This window comes from Sander lucioperca, chromosome 17 (genome assembly GCF_008315115.2).
Source record: "Sander lucioperca isolate FBNREF2018 chromosome 17, SLUC_FBN_1.2, whole genome shotgun sequence".
NCBI classification, from domain to species: domain Eukaryota; kingdom Metazoa; phylum Chordata; class Actinopteri; order Perciformes; family Percidae; genus Sander; species Sander lucioperca.
This window is the reverse complement of record NC_050189.1, coordinates 26,847,493-26,867,439: the sequence shown is the minus strand read 5'-3', so window position 1 is coordinate 26,867,439 and position 19,947 is coordinate 26,847,493. Positions and strand designations below refer to the sequence as shown.

Here is a 19,947-nt window from a genome sequence, read left to right as displayed (position 1 = left end):
AATGTAAATATATTTGTAAATCTCCTTCTATTTGTGTGGGTACTTTTGAGACGCACTGTGGTGGTAAAAAACAACTTTTGTCTCAAGTGATGATCCCAGCGTTCTCCAATAGATGGCGGTAATGCAAGACTTATGGATGCCAACCGCTGTTTAACTACATGAAGACTATGAAGAAGCCTTGTCAAATGTTTCAGAGACGGTTGGTAGATTCTACTTGACGTTCTTCCGGGTAAGTTGATATCATTAGGACTTTGTCATCAAATAAATTACATCTATGTTTTCAGCATCATTGTTGCAGTGCATTTGCAACAATGTCCCTGTAACGCCCTGTAACATGGGCTTTGCCTGGTCTTTGTATGGAATTGGCAGTCTGAAATGTTATTAAGCACTGCCAGTGAATATATTTGGTATCATATGAAACTAAATGATCTAAGGAATCCATTGATACCAACCATGTCATGCTTGTCCATAACAGGGATGTATAAAATAAGGTTCCAAAGTTAAGCCATTTTTAAAGGAGTCTCTCTCACCTGAAGATTTCAGAATAAAAATGTATTTATCATGTTTTACACTATAGCTGTTGTCATAACTACAGATTTCAGATGATGTTGCAGGTTAAACTATAAAGAATACAAATTTAATTAAAGCTGCAAGCAGCGATGGACGGGCCCTCGCGCCTCTGTGTGCGTCAGGGTTTCCGGCATTCGCCACTCCTTGCGACTGTGCATTTGCGCGGCACTCAGACACTGCAAATCATCACCAATGATAAGGGAACTCCCCGCTGAGTTCAACGATACCTCACACAAGACTCTACGTCATACAGTTCATTAGCTGTGAAAAGGGGCGTGGCTAAATCATAGGGGGCGGGTCAAACAATCACCAATTAAAAAGGAACTCTCTGCTGAGTTCAATGACACCTCACACAAGACTATCTTAGATGGGTCAGCATTCATGAAAGGGGGTGTGGCTTAAACATAGGGGGCAGGCAAAACCATCACCAATGAAGAAGGAAGTCTGCTGAATTCAATGATACCTCACAAGGGTCTACCTTAAACGATTCAAATGTTATGAAAGGGGGCGTGGTTTAAGCATAGGGGGCGGAGTAAACCACCACCAATGAAGAAGGAACTCTCTGCTGAGTTCAATGACACCTCACACAAGACTCTACCTTAAACGGTTCAAATGTTAAGAAAGGGGGCGTGGCCTGAGTACGTGGGCGTGGTTATAGTATAGGGGCCGGCTCAGTATCACATGTAGACCACACATTCTAAGTTTCATTTATATCGGATGATGTTTGTCATATAAGGCAGATTTCCTGTTGCCAGCGGGGGGCGCTATGACCAAAAGTCAATATTGACCTGTATATGTCATCAGGCCTGGACTCTTGTTGATTCTGTGAAATTTCAAGCAGATATGACAATGTACACTGTAGTTACAGCCACTTTCTCGTTCATCACTAAACACTCAAAATGGCCACCATGCCACGCCCACACCGTTTGACGAAAAGTTTTTCTTTTAATAACTTTTCATCTTTAAGGTGTTGGGATGGTACAGACCAAGTTTGACATCCGCCGGATGAAATCTCTAGGAGGAATTCGTTAAAGTATAGCACCTTGACTTTTAGGCCTACTTCCTGTTGCCACTAGGGGGCGCTATGACTTTAGGTAAATATCGGCCTTTATTTGTCCTCAGGGTTGGACTCTTATGAATCCTGAAACGTTTCGAGCCAATCGGACAATGTACACTCAAGTTACAGAAACTTCCTGTTTTGATGGCGAAACGCACAAAATGGTCGCCCCGCCACGGCCACGCCCTATGACGAAACGTTTTTCTTTTAACAACTTTTCATCTTTAATGTCTTAAGATGGCACAGACCGAATTTGAAGTTGATCGGATGAAATCTCTAGGAGGAGTTCGTTAAAGTACGACATGTGGAAATGGCCAAAATCGCACTAATTTCGAACATTGAAATCAAAATGCCGGACTTCCTGTTGGGTTAAGGGTATGGCTCCAATGACGTTTTCTGTACATCGTGACATGATACATATGTTTACCAAGTTTCGTGAGTCTACGTTAAACGTACTGCAGGGGCTCAATTTCTTTAACTTTGTAGGGGGCGCTAGCGAGCCATTTTTGTGCGCCTATTCCCGAAACCCTTAAAATACGTACATTTTCACCAGACTTGACGCGAACGCCAATTTTGGTGAGTTTTTGAATATGTTAAGCCCCTCAAAAAGCCAATTAATTTGCAGAAAATAATTCCTTCAGTTTCAATAGGGCCTTCGCCGCTGTCGGTGCTCGGGCCCTAATAATTTGCTTGACATATTGTAACCATGTTTATTACTACAGTAATTACCATGCACCGGGTTAAATACACGCTTCTCCTGTAAGACAAAATGTATGTGCAGCTGTACACCCTGATCAAAAATGATAGTTTAATCACTGAATCTGCCATGTTTTACAGATCTGACTGATCAGATGCTGTCCTGAACACCTGTTTGACGAGGTTTACCTGGACCCACAAGACTCTCCTCACAGTATGAAGGTATTGTGGGACAGGTGGCTTCTGCCAAGTGATGGTCTGAAGACAACACAGCAGCATCAGAAAAGATTCAGGGCCGCTTTTGCACCCACTTCAGGCGTATTTGTTTTTGTATAAGCATGGCGAGGTACGCACAAACAGGCCGCACTGAGGTAAAAGCGACTGCCTGTCGTGGGAACTGAAAATGGCAAATTGCACTTTTCCATGTCGTGCATATGCATTCATGGGAGTGTCAAGCGTAAAGTGCGCCTAATTATGTATTCCGCGGTATGTACAAAAACTGCCTGTGAAAGCGCGCCTCTATTTTGCGGTGAAAATTCTCCACCTCTTAAAAGCAGGTGTAAATCAGGAAGCAGGTTTCCTCGCATATGCCTCCCTGTGAAATGGCAGCAGTAATCCGAGCAAGACGAAGCCATAGGCCAAGGAGACGAGCTGAAAAGATTTTTGCCACAAGGATCACACTTTTTCAGTTGAGTGAACACGAAATCATTAAACGTTACAGATTAAGCAGCCATGCAATATTACAGTTACTGGAAGAAATCAAAGATGACATTGAATCTCCGACCCAGCGTTCACATTCCATTCCAGCAGTTGTTAAAAACTCCTCGCTACATTACAAATATTGGCATCAGGATCATTTCAAACAGTCATAGCATCAGCAATGGGAATATCGCAGTCTGCACTCAGCCGTATCGCACAAGTACTTAACGTGTTTAAATGCGCGCAATTTACTGTATAGTGGGTGGAAAAAGGCGCTGATTACCCGATGAACTGCAAGTTTGGTAAATACGACGTAAGCTGAAGTATCACAGCGTACGCTTTCTGTGGGTTGGTGGCGCTGATAACGCTACGTTCGCAAATGTACGTACATCTGGCCCTCAGTATCCACAGGATGACTTCTGTGACCTGAGAGCCTACATTATCAGCTGACACATCTTCAGTAGACGGAAGACATGATCTGGACAGTTAACATCTGCTACTCTGTACATTATGTATACACATTTTATATTTCCATTTCATTGACTATGAATGAAGTGCTTTACTTCTAAGCAGGGTTTGGTTATTTTTAAGTTCAGTAGTAAGGCTTCTTAAGTGTTATATAACATGTTTTTTCACACACACTGTAATTGCACTGTTTACACAGGTGATGTGTCTAATTTAATGCATGTAAAAGGGTCAAACCCTAAGTCCATTTAACGTCCTGACTATGAAAATGTAATCCTTTACGACAGGTAATAGTTACAGTAAGTAACTTCATTTTTTACAACTGGGCTCACTAAAAGACAATAATATCGGCCGAGATCACCGACGGGTTTACGCAGCGCTAAATAACATTTCAGACTGCCAATTCCATACAAAGACCAGGCAAAGCCCACGTTACAGGCTGACTTTAATGAGCTAAGTTAGCATCGCTGTTCAAGCTGTTCAAGAACGTGAACGTTAGCACGCTCCAAAAAGTAGCAAACTGTCACTGAAGCTATAACATAATCTATTGGAGAGTGCTGGGATCGTCACTTGACACATAAGTTGTTTGTGACTTGTTTTGTGACCACGCAAATAGAAGGAGATTTACAAATATATTTACATTGAAAAATACTAAAGTTAATTTACAAATGATGAAATACGAGTTACAAATTAGACAGATGTGCATTTGCGGATACAAATCGCTCTGCATTCATTTGTATTGTGTTTCTTAGAAGTCACAAATTAGAGGCACAGATACAACACAGATTTACAGATACGAATCACTCTGCATTCATTTGTGCATTGTGTTTTACAAGTTGCAAATACTTATGAGACTGTTTTAGCACCATAGATTTCTCAAATAGAAAATGGGTGTGTGGGTAATAGTCTGATGTGATCCATTACCATGACAACCAGATTGCAGCTACAGTTTCTTGGAAAACCTACATAAGGCACTTAATTTGATAAATTTACCATTATTCAGACCACAAATAAAATAAGACAAGGATTAGCAGACTCTCTCTTCATTTCCTCTTTTCTTTACTGTCTCCTCCTGGCGAGGCAGCTGTCTGGGTGATGCACCGAGTAACCGCTAATGCAATAAATTAAGCTAGCTAACTACACCTAAATTAGTTAACTACCCAAGCTTGGAGAATGACGTATGTGCAGCTTCTAATATAGTCATACGTCATATTCCAGTTTTAGCAACAACCTTAAACATATGGAATATCATAAAAATGTCAAAGTACACTGGAGGTGACACAAGATATTTTACAACAGCATGTCACCAAATAGCAAATTACTATTAGCTCCACATGTAAAGCTCGATATCGTCTTGTTTTTCAGACCACAGGGTGCCAAACTACCACAAAAAATGGCACAAATAGCTGTGATATTATTTTCATAATATGGCACACTACACTGCAATAGTTGAATGTAAGTGGCACATTTGAATGTTTTCCTTCTGAAAATAGTAAGATGGAAATGGCTTTGTTCAATAAATTTTTTTTAGCTGTTTTTATCTGCCCCACCATGGCTTCCTAAATGTCCTACATGCTGTAACTGCTGTTTGTTAGTCTCTGTTGTGGTTGTGAAGCCATTAGTCGGTGCATTACATGTAGCCACGAGCATTTCTTTGTTTTCCTCATCCACCAGTGTGAAATATGGCCAATATCAGCAGATAACAAAAAGCAATTTACCTCATTCACACAGCGGCCAGTTTTGATTTCTTCATTTCACACTATGCCAAAACCTACACATCAGAGAGAAACCACCAAACAAATAATTTAAAATGTCCACCAAATCTGTCTTAGGACATTGTTGACTGACAGCAGCAGGTCAAATTTTTCAGTAAAATAGAAAATCCATGCAATAGCAAATTGACCTTAATCCATGTTGTCAATAAGCTCCCTACTGTTTTAGCAGCAGCAACCTTCTGAACGCTGGCTGTTGATTTGGAGGGGTGAACAGAATTCCTTTCTGAAGAGAATTTGTGACACAAATTGCAAACATACTGTGATGCTTCCAGTTAACACTTTGAACCACTGGTGGTGTTTGTTGTTTTCTCTTCCTTTATTTGCAGGCTTATGGCACAGTCAGTACTAGACATGCCATGTATTGTACTGTACTTTTCAAAAAAAGCCCTGGGAAAATACAAAAACAAAGGTTTTATACAATTAGAAATTACTTGAGTTTTTTGTCTGTGCATCCACAGGTCATCAACACGCCCCAGCTATCTGTGTATGAATGGATAGAGGAGAGTGCCAGTGATCCAGATATCTAAGAGCTAGAGCTAAAATGAATCCAAGTTACCTACCCGACTTAACTTACCCTGTTAAATATCTCAACATCTCTTGGATTGACAAAACTTTGTACAGATACAGTATTTGTGGTTTATAGAAAAAGTATCCTAATGACTTTGGTGATCCTCTAACTTTTACTCCAGCACCATCATCAAGTGGAATTGGAAATGTGTCCAAGACTTTGGTTTATGACCAAAATCCTGCTAAACAGCATTCTTATCAGCCTCAGCTGTAGCAATTTTTAATGGGTGCTTTTCAGTATTCATCTTTGAAAAAAAGTTGCTAAATTCAGTACATTTGTTTTTTTTGCAACTACAGCCTTGAAGCTAATAGGAGCCACAGTCCTCTGTCAGCATGTACACAGGAAGCTTTCAGTCACAATACTGCTGTGGATCCTGACTAGGGTTGGGTATCGTTTGGATTTCTTCCGATAATGGTGCTAAAACAATATTTTTAAAACGGTGCCAGTGCCTAAACAGTGCCTGATACGATACTATACTATATATATATATCGTATCAGGCACTGTTTAGGCACCGGCACCGTTTTAAAAATACTGTTTTAAAACGGAATACTAAATGACAGTCGGCGATATTTAAGAACAGTTTGTTTATTGCTAAGGCTATATGTTCAAAATGAAATGATTTATTAAAAATGTAATGACAACAAATTATTTCACCAGTAAATTGCTGGTAAACGACAAAACAACCACTAGATGGGAAAAGGGTATTTTACAATAACTTTGAATGCACCACGAGGCTGGCAAGGTGAGTTTAAAGTAAACGCACCCTATGTGATGTTTTTCCGACAACGGCAGCTGCAGACTGTTGGAGGTCTCGCCGTTGGAATCCTCTAAAGTAAAATACGGTCACACTTTACACCGTTTAGCTGTCAGCATTTGAACCGTGTTTAATCTGGTAGGTAGGCTAACGTTACCTGCTGTCAAGTGTAATGTTAACTAGAGTCATATGCAGCGATGTTTCTGTTGCCTCTAACGTCCCTTTCGGAGCAATCGAGGGCAGCACAGGCATTTAAGTGGCATCGAAATGAGGCTCTAGAATCCGCATTGCTATTTGGTCTGGTAGATAGCGGTCGTTAAGACACTGGTGCCGTATTAGCACCTGGGTCTCAGTACTCAACCCTAATTCTGATGCTGTTTGGCAGAGTTTACAGACCAATCCTAATGTTTTGCACCAAGATGGAAGAAAATAGACTTGAACCATAAAGAGACGCTATGGGTTGCAGTTACGCACCTAAAACGCAAGTGGAATGTGAACTGTTACATGGCCAGTGTAGACAGCTGTATTGATTAATATCGAAGCGTATCTTTTGCGTCACGTTTGTGAAATGGACAGCTGAAGAATGCGACATAAACATTCATTCAATTATTATTATATATATATTATAATAGTTTTGTAAAATGTATCAGTTTGTTAACTGTTGTGATTACAAACTGTGTATGATTAGTATCGATAATTATTCTGTTGGCACACTCCAGGCTCCATAGGAAGGCTCTAGAAATTGCTATATTGCCAGGATGTTGGTCATTTCCTCCAACACCTTTGTTTTGTACATTAATGAACCTCTAGGGGCTGCTTGCATGTGTTTTTTTAATTTGACTTCGGTTGAAACCCAGCTACTGTCAGTCCTCTCTCTCTCTCTCTTACTTTCTTCTATGTGCCGTTTAGTCTCAGTATCTCTTCCTCTCTGTGAAACAAAACAACCAGCTTTGTCTCTGGAGCTCTGAGTGTGTCTCTCTCTGTTACCTGTCTGTGTGCCTATCTCTCTAGAGACACAGTGTGCCAGCGGGTGTTGTCACAGCTGAAGTGTTTTGGAAGTGAAGCATGATGGGAATTGTGTGTCATAGTGTGTGCATTTGCTTATCTGTGGTTGCTTTCTAACTGTTCTTTCTATGTACTGTACGTATGTGTGTTTGTGTGTGTGTGTGTGTGTGTGTGTGTGTGTGTGTGTGTGTGTGTGTGTGTGTGTGTGTGTGTGTATGTGTGTGTATGTCTTGTATTTCTGTCTCAGTGTAGTAGGGTTAAAACTGAAGTACTGTCTTCAGTATCAGACTAGCTGACAAATATATATATATATATGAACACTGTCAATGCTATTACCATTTCCATTGCATGATAATGGTGTACCAATACAAACCACTGCCTCCCATCACCTTTACTACAGGCCAGTAGTGCGGCTGCCCCAGCAACTTGACGACAGCTGGGATACCGTAGTGCAGCCGCACAGCATTCTGGGCCAGCTCGGCGTCCTGGTGGCGAGAGGTGAGGTGACGCAGGGCACAGACTGCCGGCTCAGCAACATCCTCTTTTTCCCCAGCTCGAAGCACGGCATGGATCAATGCCTCCACACCGCCATACTGAGTCACCAGAGTCTGAGGGATAACAGGTAGAAAAGAAGAGAGGTCTGAAATGCAGGTGTGCAGTGAAGCTTGACTTCCAACATGACAGAAATTCATTTTCTAAAACATGGAGATAAAAAAAACAATATATTAATGGCATATGTGTGTGTGTTTGTGTGTACAGGCTTGAAAGCAATGACAAAACAGTAAATATCAATACGATTTTTTTCAGAGAGCAGAGTGTTCGAGATGAAGACTGTACACAGAAACTTAAATCTTTCAATACCTAAACACTGTAGCACAAACACACACACACCCAACCTGCATGGGCCTTTTTCACACAATAATTATCAAGACACAAGGAGACTAGAGGTAACTAGCTTTTAAAAGCTCTGCATGGCACGCAGAACCTCTAATCCTAGGAGTTTCTGTGAATGTTTATTAAGGTGATTATAACACATATGTAACATACATACAGTATTAGTTTAAAAAGTAAAAAAGATTGTTTCCATGGAGTCAAACAGAGCTAAGGCTTTACATTAACCTAACCTTTTTAGTTTGGTTTCCACATGTCTGTCATTATCAAGAAAATAACAACATGTCACCGGCGGATATTGGTAAAATATTAGCAGCACTAGAGAAAATCTCAGCTGAGCTAGAAGGTCTGAAGGAAATTCGCCACTCCATTGTGGACCGATCCTCTCCGGCCTGGTCACCAGAATGAATGAGGTTGAGAGCCGCGTCGAGAGGGAGAGATGGGATGACCCTGCTGCTAGCAAGAGAGAGATCCACATGCTCTGGGAAAAAAATTGAAGATTTAGAAAATCGATCCCCACGCAATAATGTCCGTTTTGTGGGCATCCCCGAAGGTAAGGAAGGAGGAGATGCAGTGAAGTTTTTGGGAGAGCTGATTCGGAAGTTGCTGGAGACTGAGCGAGAGATTGAGATTGAGCGTGCACACAGAACCGCCAGCCAGCAACCCCAGGCAGGAGGCAGACCCAGGACCGTTCTGGCGAGATTCCTAAGATCATTGGATCAGGACCTGGTGTTGTGGGCGGCGAGAATCAAGGGCAAGTTATCCTGGCAGAATAACAAAATAATGCTATTTCCAGACTTCTCCAGAGCAGATAAAGCGCGAAACAGGTTCAAGGAGTGAAAGAAAAGCTTAATGAGAGAGAGAGGGGAGATTCATAATCCTGTATCCTGCCAAACTTAAAATAGAAGCTGAGTTAAGACATTTGAATGCCCCCGAAAGGGGATGGCATTCATAGAAAATATGTGTGTTTTGTCGCAGAGGGACTTAAAATGATGTGCAGCCTCTTCTGATGGCTGCGTTGCCTGTTTTTCTTTTTTCTCGGCTCTCTCATGGGACAAACTGACGCTAATGTGAGTCACTGGCTGGGATCCTACTTTGACATATTTCCTGTTGTATTACTCTGGTTGGACTTTTTTTTCAGTTCAACTGCAGTTTTTTAGCAGTGCATGGGAGACGGAGCTTGTGAAGTGAGAACGGATGACGGACTGTGAGTATTTGGGATTTAGTTGTGTTTAGTCATCACCACTTTGTATTTGATATGTGCTCAGAAGATGGCTTTAATATTTTAATATATAGTTATGTCATCTAAGTTAAGATCTGTACGTTTCTCCACCTAATGTAGATGATCAGGCTTTTTTTTTTATAGATTTGGAAAAGAAATGACAAGCTGTAGGGAACCACAATATTGTTCTAGGGGGCTATTTCAATTTGATAATGGATCCAGTTCTGGACTACAGTGGGGTTGCAGCACGCAGGGCCCCCAGAGCCTCTCTCACATTACAGAGGATGGGTGAGATTTTAGGCTTGGTTGATATTTGGGGAATTTTGAACCCAGCTGGGATAGACAATACATTTTTTTCATCAGCGCACAAGACATATTCTAGGATAAACGTTTTTTTTTAAACTTTTTTGTCCAAATCACTGGCTCCCTCTGCTATAGGATGTGTGATAGGAAATATCATAATCTCTGACCATGCGTGGGTGTGCCTAGATCCTCTGCCTCAAAGTGATAGAAGATGCTCTTATAGGTGGCACCTTAACTCCTCCCTTTTCCAAGAGCCAGAAAATATAGAATGGCTTAGGTCTGAGCTAAAAGATTAATTGGCGATCAATTGGTCCTCAGTGTCGTCTTCAGGGGTGGCATGGGAGGCCTTAAAGGCTGCGATCAGGGGGCGCACTATACAACATGCTTCATTTCGCAAGAGGAATAGTGCTAAAGCACTGTTAGAAACCCCAATTCCAATGAAGTTGGGACATTGTGTAAAACCTAAATAAAAACAGAATACAATGTTCAAACTGATACATTTTATTGTTTTTTTTGTTTATTAGGCAAATATTGACTAATTTTGAATTTGATGCCTGCAACACATTCCCAAAAAGCTGGGACTGGGGCATGTTAACCACTGGGTTACATCACCTTTCCTTTTAACAACACTCAATAAGCGTTTGGGAACTGAAGGCACTAATTGTTGAAGCCTTGAAGAGGGTAATTCTTTGCCATTCTTGCTTGATTTACGACTTCAGTTGCTCAACAGTCTGGGGTCTCTGTTGTCGTATTTTGCGCTTTATAATGCACCACACATATTCAACGGGAGACAGGTCTGGACTGCAGGCAGGCCAGTCTAGTACCTGCACTCTTTTACTACGAAGCCACACTGTTGTAACATGTGCAGAATTTGGCTTGGCCATGTCTTGCTGAAATTAGCAGGGACGTCCCTGAAAAAGACTTTGCTTGGATGGCAGCTTATGTTGCTCCAAAATCTGTATGTACCTTTCAGCATTAATGGTGCCTTCACATATGTGCAAGTTAAATCCATGTACTGCAGTTTTCATCAGTAATTGTCACACCCAGGTCCTTTTCCCATGCTTCCTTTACATTTTGTGTGGGAGTTGGGTTAAATGCTGTAAACAGGTCAACAAATCAAGAGACACATTTTTTGGAGTCAGGAGTCTGATTCATAAGAGTATAAAGTTCAATGGGGGCTGGCATTGATTCAAATGTGGTACATTTGTCCTGATGTAATTTCTTCTCTGGAGGTAATGAAAAAAGTGTGCAGGTGGGAAAGGGAACTTTTCCTTCAGCTGGACGAAGATGGCAAAAGTGTTATTGATATATAGGTCTGCTACAGTGACGATGCCTCTTTTTTTCCACATCTCACAAGCAGAATCAGAGAGTAAGGGGGGGATAATGGATGATAATGATAATGGAGAACAGGCGTAGAATTAGAATTTCTTCCATAAATCCATATAGTACTGACGATGCAGGATGACATCACCAAAACTGTCCAATAAATGAGTTACCTGTCCAACCATATGACTTCCTGTTTACTCCTTTGTAAATAAAAAGGCTGTGTGAACACAAAGTGGACCAGAGCTGTATCAATACATTTATTATTATTACTGTAATAATTATTGTTATTAAAAGGCAACAGTGGATATATTTGTCCTTTTTTCGAGACCAAATAAAGGACCTGCAGTTGTAAAAGAGACCTAACACATGAACCTTAATCAGATGCTGCAACCATTTTATGCATCTATTAGAAATGCCAACGGTAAAACATACTATATGTAAGGGTTAATGCCCAACAAGGTGTCCATTGTCAGGTATTAATGGACGACGGCGAGGCGGCCTCCGCCGAAGTTCATTAATACCTAACAACGGACACCTCGAAGGGCATTAACCCGCTTATACCATGGTCACTTGCCAAATAACATATTTTTAGTTTTACAATCGAAATCTAAAGTTTTTCCAAACAATAACTCTGTTTCCCTGGAACAATCATTCCCATCCTATAAGATTCTTATGCAATGCAAACATTGTTCAGTGCTCCAGGGAATAGAACGGACCTTAGATACGACTTGCCACTCTTAGCAACCAGAGATATTTATAGTCTGCTCAGCTTGTAGAACCCTTCAGCTCAGCTAACGCTATGCTAGCAAGATCCAAAATCAATAACATTGTGTACAGTTGGCAATCAGTAAAAATAATTTGACAGTATGTTTAACATCAAGACAAGCTCACTATCCAGCCATGTCATTGTCCCCAAAACAATATAACGACTTTTACGAACAATTTTATCCGCAATGTGTAACGTTACTGTCGGCTGCAGCCTGAAGTAGCGACCTGAACAGTGAACAATATGTGAGATAACGTTAATCTCTGTGAAACAAAGTCAGTTCAGAGGGGCAGTGCAACTTACTTTTTGCAGCTTATGTGTTAGCGCCATCCTGTGGTGTTGAGAGGACGGGGCACTGAAGCACCACAGTGTTGGAAATGACAGATTCACATTTCCTTTTTGTTTTAATGTAGCACATTCATTTAGAACAGTAAACAGAACTCCTTTAGTAGGTGTCCTATAACACTTTTTTATGGACACCCTGCAGCCAATCAGAATCGAGCATTCACCTAGACCATGGTATAATGCCAGTTACGTAGCATTTACTGTAGGGCTGGAATATGTCAGCACTTCTCAATGTTTGACATAATGAATTGTGCTACCTTCAAATCCAGCAACAAGGTATTTAAATCTGTAATTAAAAACCTTTGGAAAAAGGGGAAAGACATCAACCAGCACCCACCCACACAATAAAATTGTCTTTATATCAATATTTTGTGTCAAATTATTGATTTATTTGGTAAGTCATGTAATAAGCGGGATAATGTAGAGCGAGCCACTTCACATTGGGGTCCTGCATCACCCTGTTGGGGTTGTACTCACTAATACAATTCATACATATGTCATTCTCAGCTTTTCCAGTAGAGTGGAGGCTGTTATGGCAGTAGATTAATACCCATTGTTTGTGAATCACATGTTCAACTATCAAGTATAGCAGAAATGTTCAGATGTCCACACACATGTGGCCATGTAGTGTGCCATCTCATAATGGTTACCTTGTTGCGTGAGTTATTACAGGTGAGGTTTGACAGGATGCCAGTTGCGCATGTCAACATGTTGACGTCATCTGAGCCCAGCTGGGTGACCAATATCTGCAGCAGACCATCTAATCCCTCCTACAGTGAGAGACCAGTGGAGACAGACAAACAGACAGAGAACAGACAAATCATTGACAGCTTGGCTTAAGCCTCCACACAGTAGTAAGTAGGAACAGTCTTACAACTAAGCCAGTGATGCTAAAAAGGATACATAATTAGTTCCATCTCATATTTAATAAATGTAACAAATTTATTTTTATGTTTACAAGACATACTCTTGACGAAGGTCCAGAGAGACCGAAACGTTAGTTTTCTTAAATAAATGGTGATGCTGCAGCAAGAGCAGTATGTTGGACTTTCTCTTTCTTCAAGTTTTTGTTTTTGTCCTACGCACCTGCACAGAAGAATTGTTTGGATGTGCAAATGTTTTCTTTAAAAATATGTTTACAAGACGAAACACTGGAAGTAAGCTATTAGCAGGCCTGTAAATTCAGATATATGCTGTTCAGTATGTATCAGTACCAAAAAAAAAAATATTGAAAAAACTACTGACAACACAACCACTTGTGTACAACGCTGCTCTGAATGCTATATTTTGCAAGTAACCTGGAACTCTCCCTCCATCATCCCCTGATTTCTGACACCTGTTAGCTGGCCTTTATAAACCGTTGCAGCCAGCATCAGCAGCATTGTTATGAGCCAGCACTGTGTGGTTTTTTATTTTTATTTTCTCTCACATTTTATGTAATGCCTTCATTTTAATAATATGTGATATTGCTTAACGTTAGTATCATTAAATTAATGGAAGGGTCCAATCCACGGTAGGAGGTTGACAGAATGAAGCAGAGGGAATGAGACCGGAACCAGACCAGCTGTCAAACCAGCCAGCTGCTCGATTCACAACTGAAGACTAGTAGAGAAGCAGGTGAAAAATCTGGTGGAGAAACTACGAGAGTGCAGCGCAATCGTGTCTTTCTTTTTTTTTTTTTTTTTGCTTTATACGCTTTACCGCTTGGAGAGACAGGTTAGGCAGGGGAGACACAGAGGGGACAGCATGCAGCAAAAGGCCCGGCTAGAATCCACCTGGGTCGCTGTGACTCATCTTTAATACATGGTGCATGCGCTCTACCAGATGATTCACCGGGGCAGCCAGTTAAATCATCTTTATGACAAAAATGCAATATACAGTCATGGACGCATGACTGGCATTTGGTCGAACTGCCTCGAAGAAAAAGCTCACTACTAGAAAAGTTACATGATTATGAAAATGCTTATGTAACCTGAACCTTAGTGGGAAATGTAATAAAAACTATTAATGTACCACCCATCACTGTCCACACAATTTACAGTTTACAAATGGCAACAAAACTTACAAACACTTACAAAAATTTGAAAATCGTCTGTAAATAGAGATTCACTTCCTTGCAGTGCTTAGCTAAACACAAGTACTGCGTTAGTAATTGCTGTGTTTGCAGTGTCGCAAATTAACTGTTCTAGTACATCCCCCCCTGAGCAGTGCCTAAATGTAGTTCCAGGTTAAACTGGGAGGAGAACACTGGGAAAAAAAAGCAGAACCCATGACATGGTATGTGTCAATCCACGCTAGCTAGTGGTATTTAGTATTAGTAGAAGGTGAATCAATATGTACCTGTTTGGTTGCAGCATCTGACAGATTGCGGAGCGTCCATAGACAGTTCTGGATCAGACGCTGACTAGAACCTGTAAGATGTTGGCCCAAAGCCTGCATACCACCTGGACACAGATATAAACAGATGTATACAGAGATCTACACTCTACACTGAATGTCCTACATTCATGATCAGGGATGCAGACTTACCAGCCTCTACTATCGCAGGCTTGTTGCTGGGACAGACAGAGAGCACTTTAAGAACACGACTGGTGGTCCACAGGAGCTTCTCGTAGTTGTAGTTCCTTGTGATGAACACCAGACCCTCTGGGCCTCCATTGGCTAGGATGATCAGCTGAAAAGAAACAGGAAGTAGTAGGGGTAATTCTGTTGTTAAAGTGGAACTATTATGCTTTTGCGCTTTTCCTGTCATATCTAGTATAATGTCATAATGTTGGATTTTCATGTTAAACGTGGCCAAAACACGGCAAAACAAAATAATGAGGTAAACGTATTTCAGAGACATCCCCGTGAGCTAAAATGTTCAGATTTCCAACTGTTCTCAACACTCTGGTTTAAACCGTTTTTTCTTCTCTCGGCTAAGTTTTATGTAACATTAAGCCAGTCATCTATGATTGGTCATCTGCTCCAGCCAGGCAGGACTGGAGTGTTTTTCTTTTACGCTACTGCGGTGTTAACATTGTGGCATTAAGCTGCATGCTAACGGCAGTGAAATGTCATCTTGACTGCCAGGGTTGTTAAATACTCCCCAATTCCGAGTCACATTACTCCTGAAACCTTTCCGACTTGATGACCCTCCTTTGCGCCCTATTGTATCTGGCATAGGAAGCCTCACTGAGCCTCTCTCACAATTTGTTGATTTCTTTTTAAGAAAACACGTTCACAGCTTTCCATCATACCTTGGGGATACAACTGATGTTTTGAATTTGATTAATGATTGGAATTGTGAAAGCAATGATATTCTTGTGTCTTTGGATGTGCAAAGTCTTTATACATGCATACCCCACCACACAGGCCTACAAGCCATGTCGCATTACCTCGCTAAACGTCCCACTGATGTTCTGCCTCCATCAGAATTTCTTGTAAATCTAGCCGAGATCATTCTATCTAATAATCTCTTTAAATATTCTGGCAAATTTTATTTACAACTTCTAGGGACTGCTATGGGGAGTGCTTTTGCACTGTCTTATGCCTGTTTGGTGATGGGTTTATGGGAAGAAAAATACATAAACAATATTGAAAATAACCCCTTTCATTCCAAATTATCACTGTGGTGCAGATATGTAGACACTGTTCTTTTACTATGGAAGGGTACTTATTATGTAAATTCTTCCACAGATTATTTGTCCTTTACTATGGAATGTAATAATCAGTCAATTGATTTCTTAGATCTTACTATTTCTAAGGACGTAAATAATATTTTACAATCCACCGTCTATCGCAAACCCCTTAGTAGGAATACCCTGTTAAGAGCCGACAGCAATCACTCGTCTCATCTAGTCCGCAACATACCAGTGGGCCAGTTTTTGCGAGTCAGAAGAAATTGTAGCACCGCAACTGATTTTATGTCAAAAGCAGCCCATTTAGCGCACCGTTTTGAACGAGGATATGACAAATCTGATATTACAAAAGCATGGGACAGGGCTCTTAGTACAGATCGCGCCTCACTGTTGAAGAAAAAACTTAAGTCACATACAACACCTAGAGTACTTTTTTCGACCGGCTACACTCCAGAAACAGGAAGAATTAAATATGTTATTCGCAAGCATTGGCATGTTCTGAAGAGTGACCCAACACTCAAAGACATATGCGCCAATCCGCCTAGGTTTATATTTAGGCGTGCTGGCAACATTCGTGACCAATTGGTCCATTCAGATATGTCTAATCCACCTCTGACCACTTGGCTCCCCAACCCACCCTTGGGTTTCTATAAATGTGGTAACTGTGCGCAATGCTCTAACTCGACCAATGTGAAGGAATTTTCACATCCTCGCACTGGCAAGAAATACTCCATCTCTTCATTTATTAATTGTAACAGTACACATGTAGTGTACCTTCTAAAGTGTCCCTGTGGACTGGCTTATATAGGCCAAACAATATGTCAACTCAAACTAAGAATATCTGAACATAAGACAGCTATTCGTACCCAGAATTTAACATATGCCATGGCGAGGCATTATAAGCAGGCCAATCATGGCTCCACTGCATCACTGAGGTTTTGGGGAATTGAGAAAATCATACCCCCATCCAGGGGTGGTGATATCATTTCAATATATTCATTCACATTCAATAAACTTCTATGCAGGGAAGCGTTCTGGATACATACACTCGGCACTTTAGAACCTCTAGGTTTAAATGAAGAATTTAATTTAACTTGCTTTCTCTAAAGTCAAAATATGTTAAAGTATAGTATTTAAGATGAATATACTTTTATTTCCATTGTATTGTGAACATTTTATATTTGTTACGTATCAACATTGTTACTTATCAACATTGTTTTTTAATCACTTTTGAACTGTGTGTGGGCATTTGCCCTTTAATGACTGATTGAGTGTAACACCTTGGTTGAGATGGGTGTATCTTCAGGCAGCTAACACGCCCCCCCTTACGCATCTGTTGATGATTCTTATTAAGGGCTTCATTGCCCATTCTCTCCAAGGACTGATGAAGATGTAACTCTACATCGAAACGTTAATCACTGTTTTGCACCTTAAGTAATGAAACTATCAAGTAAGAAGACATCTGTGTTGCACCGGCTATTTTTTGTTACTTTTTGCTGCTATATTCTATTAGTGTCCACTGCTAGCAACGTGTGTTAGCACACAGCCACTGTTGTTAGCAGTGGACACTAATAGAATCAGAATGATTCTGATTCTGATTCTGATTCTATTAGTGTCCACTGCTAACAACAGTGGCTGCGTGCTAACACCAGATAGCTGTAATCTTGGCGGCCAATGTTGCTAATTTCCCCCCCAATTTCGGGTCACATTACTGCTAGAACATGTCCGGTTGTGTAGTATTTGGTTTACTGGTGATTTTTCAGGGTAGAAAGTCCTGCTATATACTCCGTTGCTGTCAATCTCAGGCTCTGGAGTGAATCTACACAGCGGAGATCTCAGAGGCTTGTGGACATGCGCTGGCCAATCAGAGCAGACTGGGCTTTTTCGGGAGGGGGGCTTAAAGAGGCAGCACTCCTACAGAGCGTCTCATACAGAGGGTGAATACAGGTGCAGCAGTCATGGGCAGTATGAGAAAAATAAAGTGTTTTTTGAACATTAAAGCATGTAAACATGTTCTAATAGAATCACAAAATACAAACATGAAAAGGCTATATAATAGGTCCACTTTAAGGTCCTCTCCTCACCTTGCTCTCCTGGTTGCCATATGACAGGAGCTGCAGACAGTCAGTGGTGATGGCCAGGAACTTGGGGTTGCTCTTTTTCAGTAAGGGAACCATCCTCTGCAGGCCATCAGCAAGGCGCACCGCCATCTTGGCCCCCTCTTGGTGCAGCAGCAGGTTGTGGAGGGTGGTGATAGAATAAAATAAGACTGATTCCACCGGTGAACTGCATGAGGAGGAAGAGAGAAAGAGAAAAGGATATCGAGACTTCATAAAATGAACTAATTTCAAGGGGCATTAAGCAATCTATGACCTTTACTGGCCTCTATCAGCCACCAATATCTCATTATTCATAAGGTTGTAGGAAGTGGGGTGAAAAAGAATTGAGCAGTTGAAGTGTGTGTGTGTGTGTGTGTGTGTGTGTGTGTGTGTGTGTGTGTGTGTGTGTGTGTGTGTGTGTGTGTGTGTGTGTGCTCGTGTGGCGTGCGTGTGTGTGTTTAGTGAGTGTTCTTTAAAAACTTGGAAATGCCAGCACCTGGTGAAGCAATGGGACATTAGTATGGATCAGCAACCTTTTGAACTTATAACCTAACTATAGGTAGATAGTTAGTCCACCACTTTGTGGTGTGTCCAGTCTGAAATACTGTATCTCAGCAACTTTAAGATGGATTGCCATGACCTTTGGTTGAGACAGTCGTGTTCCCCTCAGGATGAATTGTATGAACTTTGCTGATCCTCTTATAGCTAGTGTTGTCATCATGTCAAAAATCCAATACTTAATGACTAAGTAGCTGAAAAACTAATGACATTCCCATTAGCCTCAGCTGTACTTTGTGGCTATTGCTAATTAGCATCTTTGAAAAGAGACAGACGTCACCATCTTCCCTATAAACAACCACCTGCTATTATGTGACTGAAGTTCCACACTTGGGTCATTGGAAGACAACATAGTCAACAATTCTTTTCCTTGATGATAACATTAGAAGTGGTTGAAAGCTGCAAAAAAAAAAGGTAGTAGGTGAACCTTCTATTTAGGTTATTTTGTCCGACTGCTATTCACAAGACCAAGAATGAACTTTCTTGGTGAAAAAAGTATTTTTGGTGTCTAAAGTGCAACAAACAGCAGCAGCATCACGGGTTGTCTTATGTAGCAAGGTCCACTTGAAAGCTTTTCTGGGTCATTCAACATCATCTCACAGATTTTCTCAGAGAATGGAGTTCATAAGGCAGCCCCAACACAAGCTTCCCAGTGGGATAAGGACCACCTTATGTAGCTGGACTGTGAGAATATCTCTCTTTAGTCTTGAGTGGTATTCAGCCCCATGTCTTTGTACATATGGTCGCTGTCAAATTTTAACATTTACATTAGTTTGTTTCATAGATTTTTAACAGAACAGAGAGTTTATATCAAGTAAATGATTCTGTCTAGGATAATCAATCAATATATTTTACTTGTCCCATGTTATCAAGGTAAAATTCTAGTGAAATGTAATCCCACCAGTTCCTTTAATCTGTGCATTAAAGAGTTTAAATAGAATAGTAATAGTAACTTGAACTGCAAGCAGTTGTGATGGGGTCCAAGCCTCCCATGCAAGACGCGAGAGAAAGTAGAACCCAAAGTGAGACAGCGGCAAGGAAAATGTCAGGAAATATTACAACATGTGAAGTGCAAGGTCTATAGTGAATTGAAAATGCAAGCTTACCACATTTATTTTACATTCATTCCAGCCACACCATTTTTACAGTACAACATTGTAGGCGTGGCCTCAGGAGTGGCCCTAGATTGTACCCTTCAAATTTCATAACAATCGCATAAGTCCTTCA

General features: G+C 40.9%; 1 protein-coding gene across 1 annotated transcript in view; it reads right to left on the bottom strand.

The window, feature by feature from the left end:
• LOC116052928 (junction plakoglobin-like) overlaps positions 1 to 19,947 on the bottom strand; it is a 142,346-nt gene that overhangs the window by 35,125 nt on the left and 87,274 nt on the right. The window contains exons 6-10 of the mRNA XM_031303775.2: positions 18,148 to 18,349; positions 14,973 to 15,117; positions 14,784 to 14,887; positions 13,094 to 13,213; positions 7,980 to 8,198 (exon numbers count right to left, since the gene is read on the bottom strand). Of these exons, the coding sequence (XP_031159635.1) occupies positions 7,980 to 8,198; positions 13,094 to 13,213; positions 14,784 to 14,887; positions 14,973 to 15,117; positions 18,148 to 18,349 (790 nt within the window). The remainder of the gene's footprint in view (positions 1 to 7,979; positions 8,199 to 13,093; positions 13,214 to 14,783; positions 14,888 to 14,972; positions 15,118 to 18,147; positions 18,350 to 19,947) is intronic.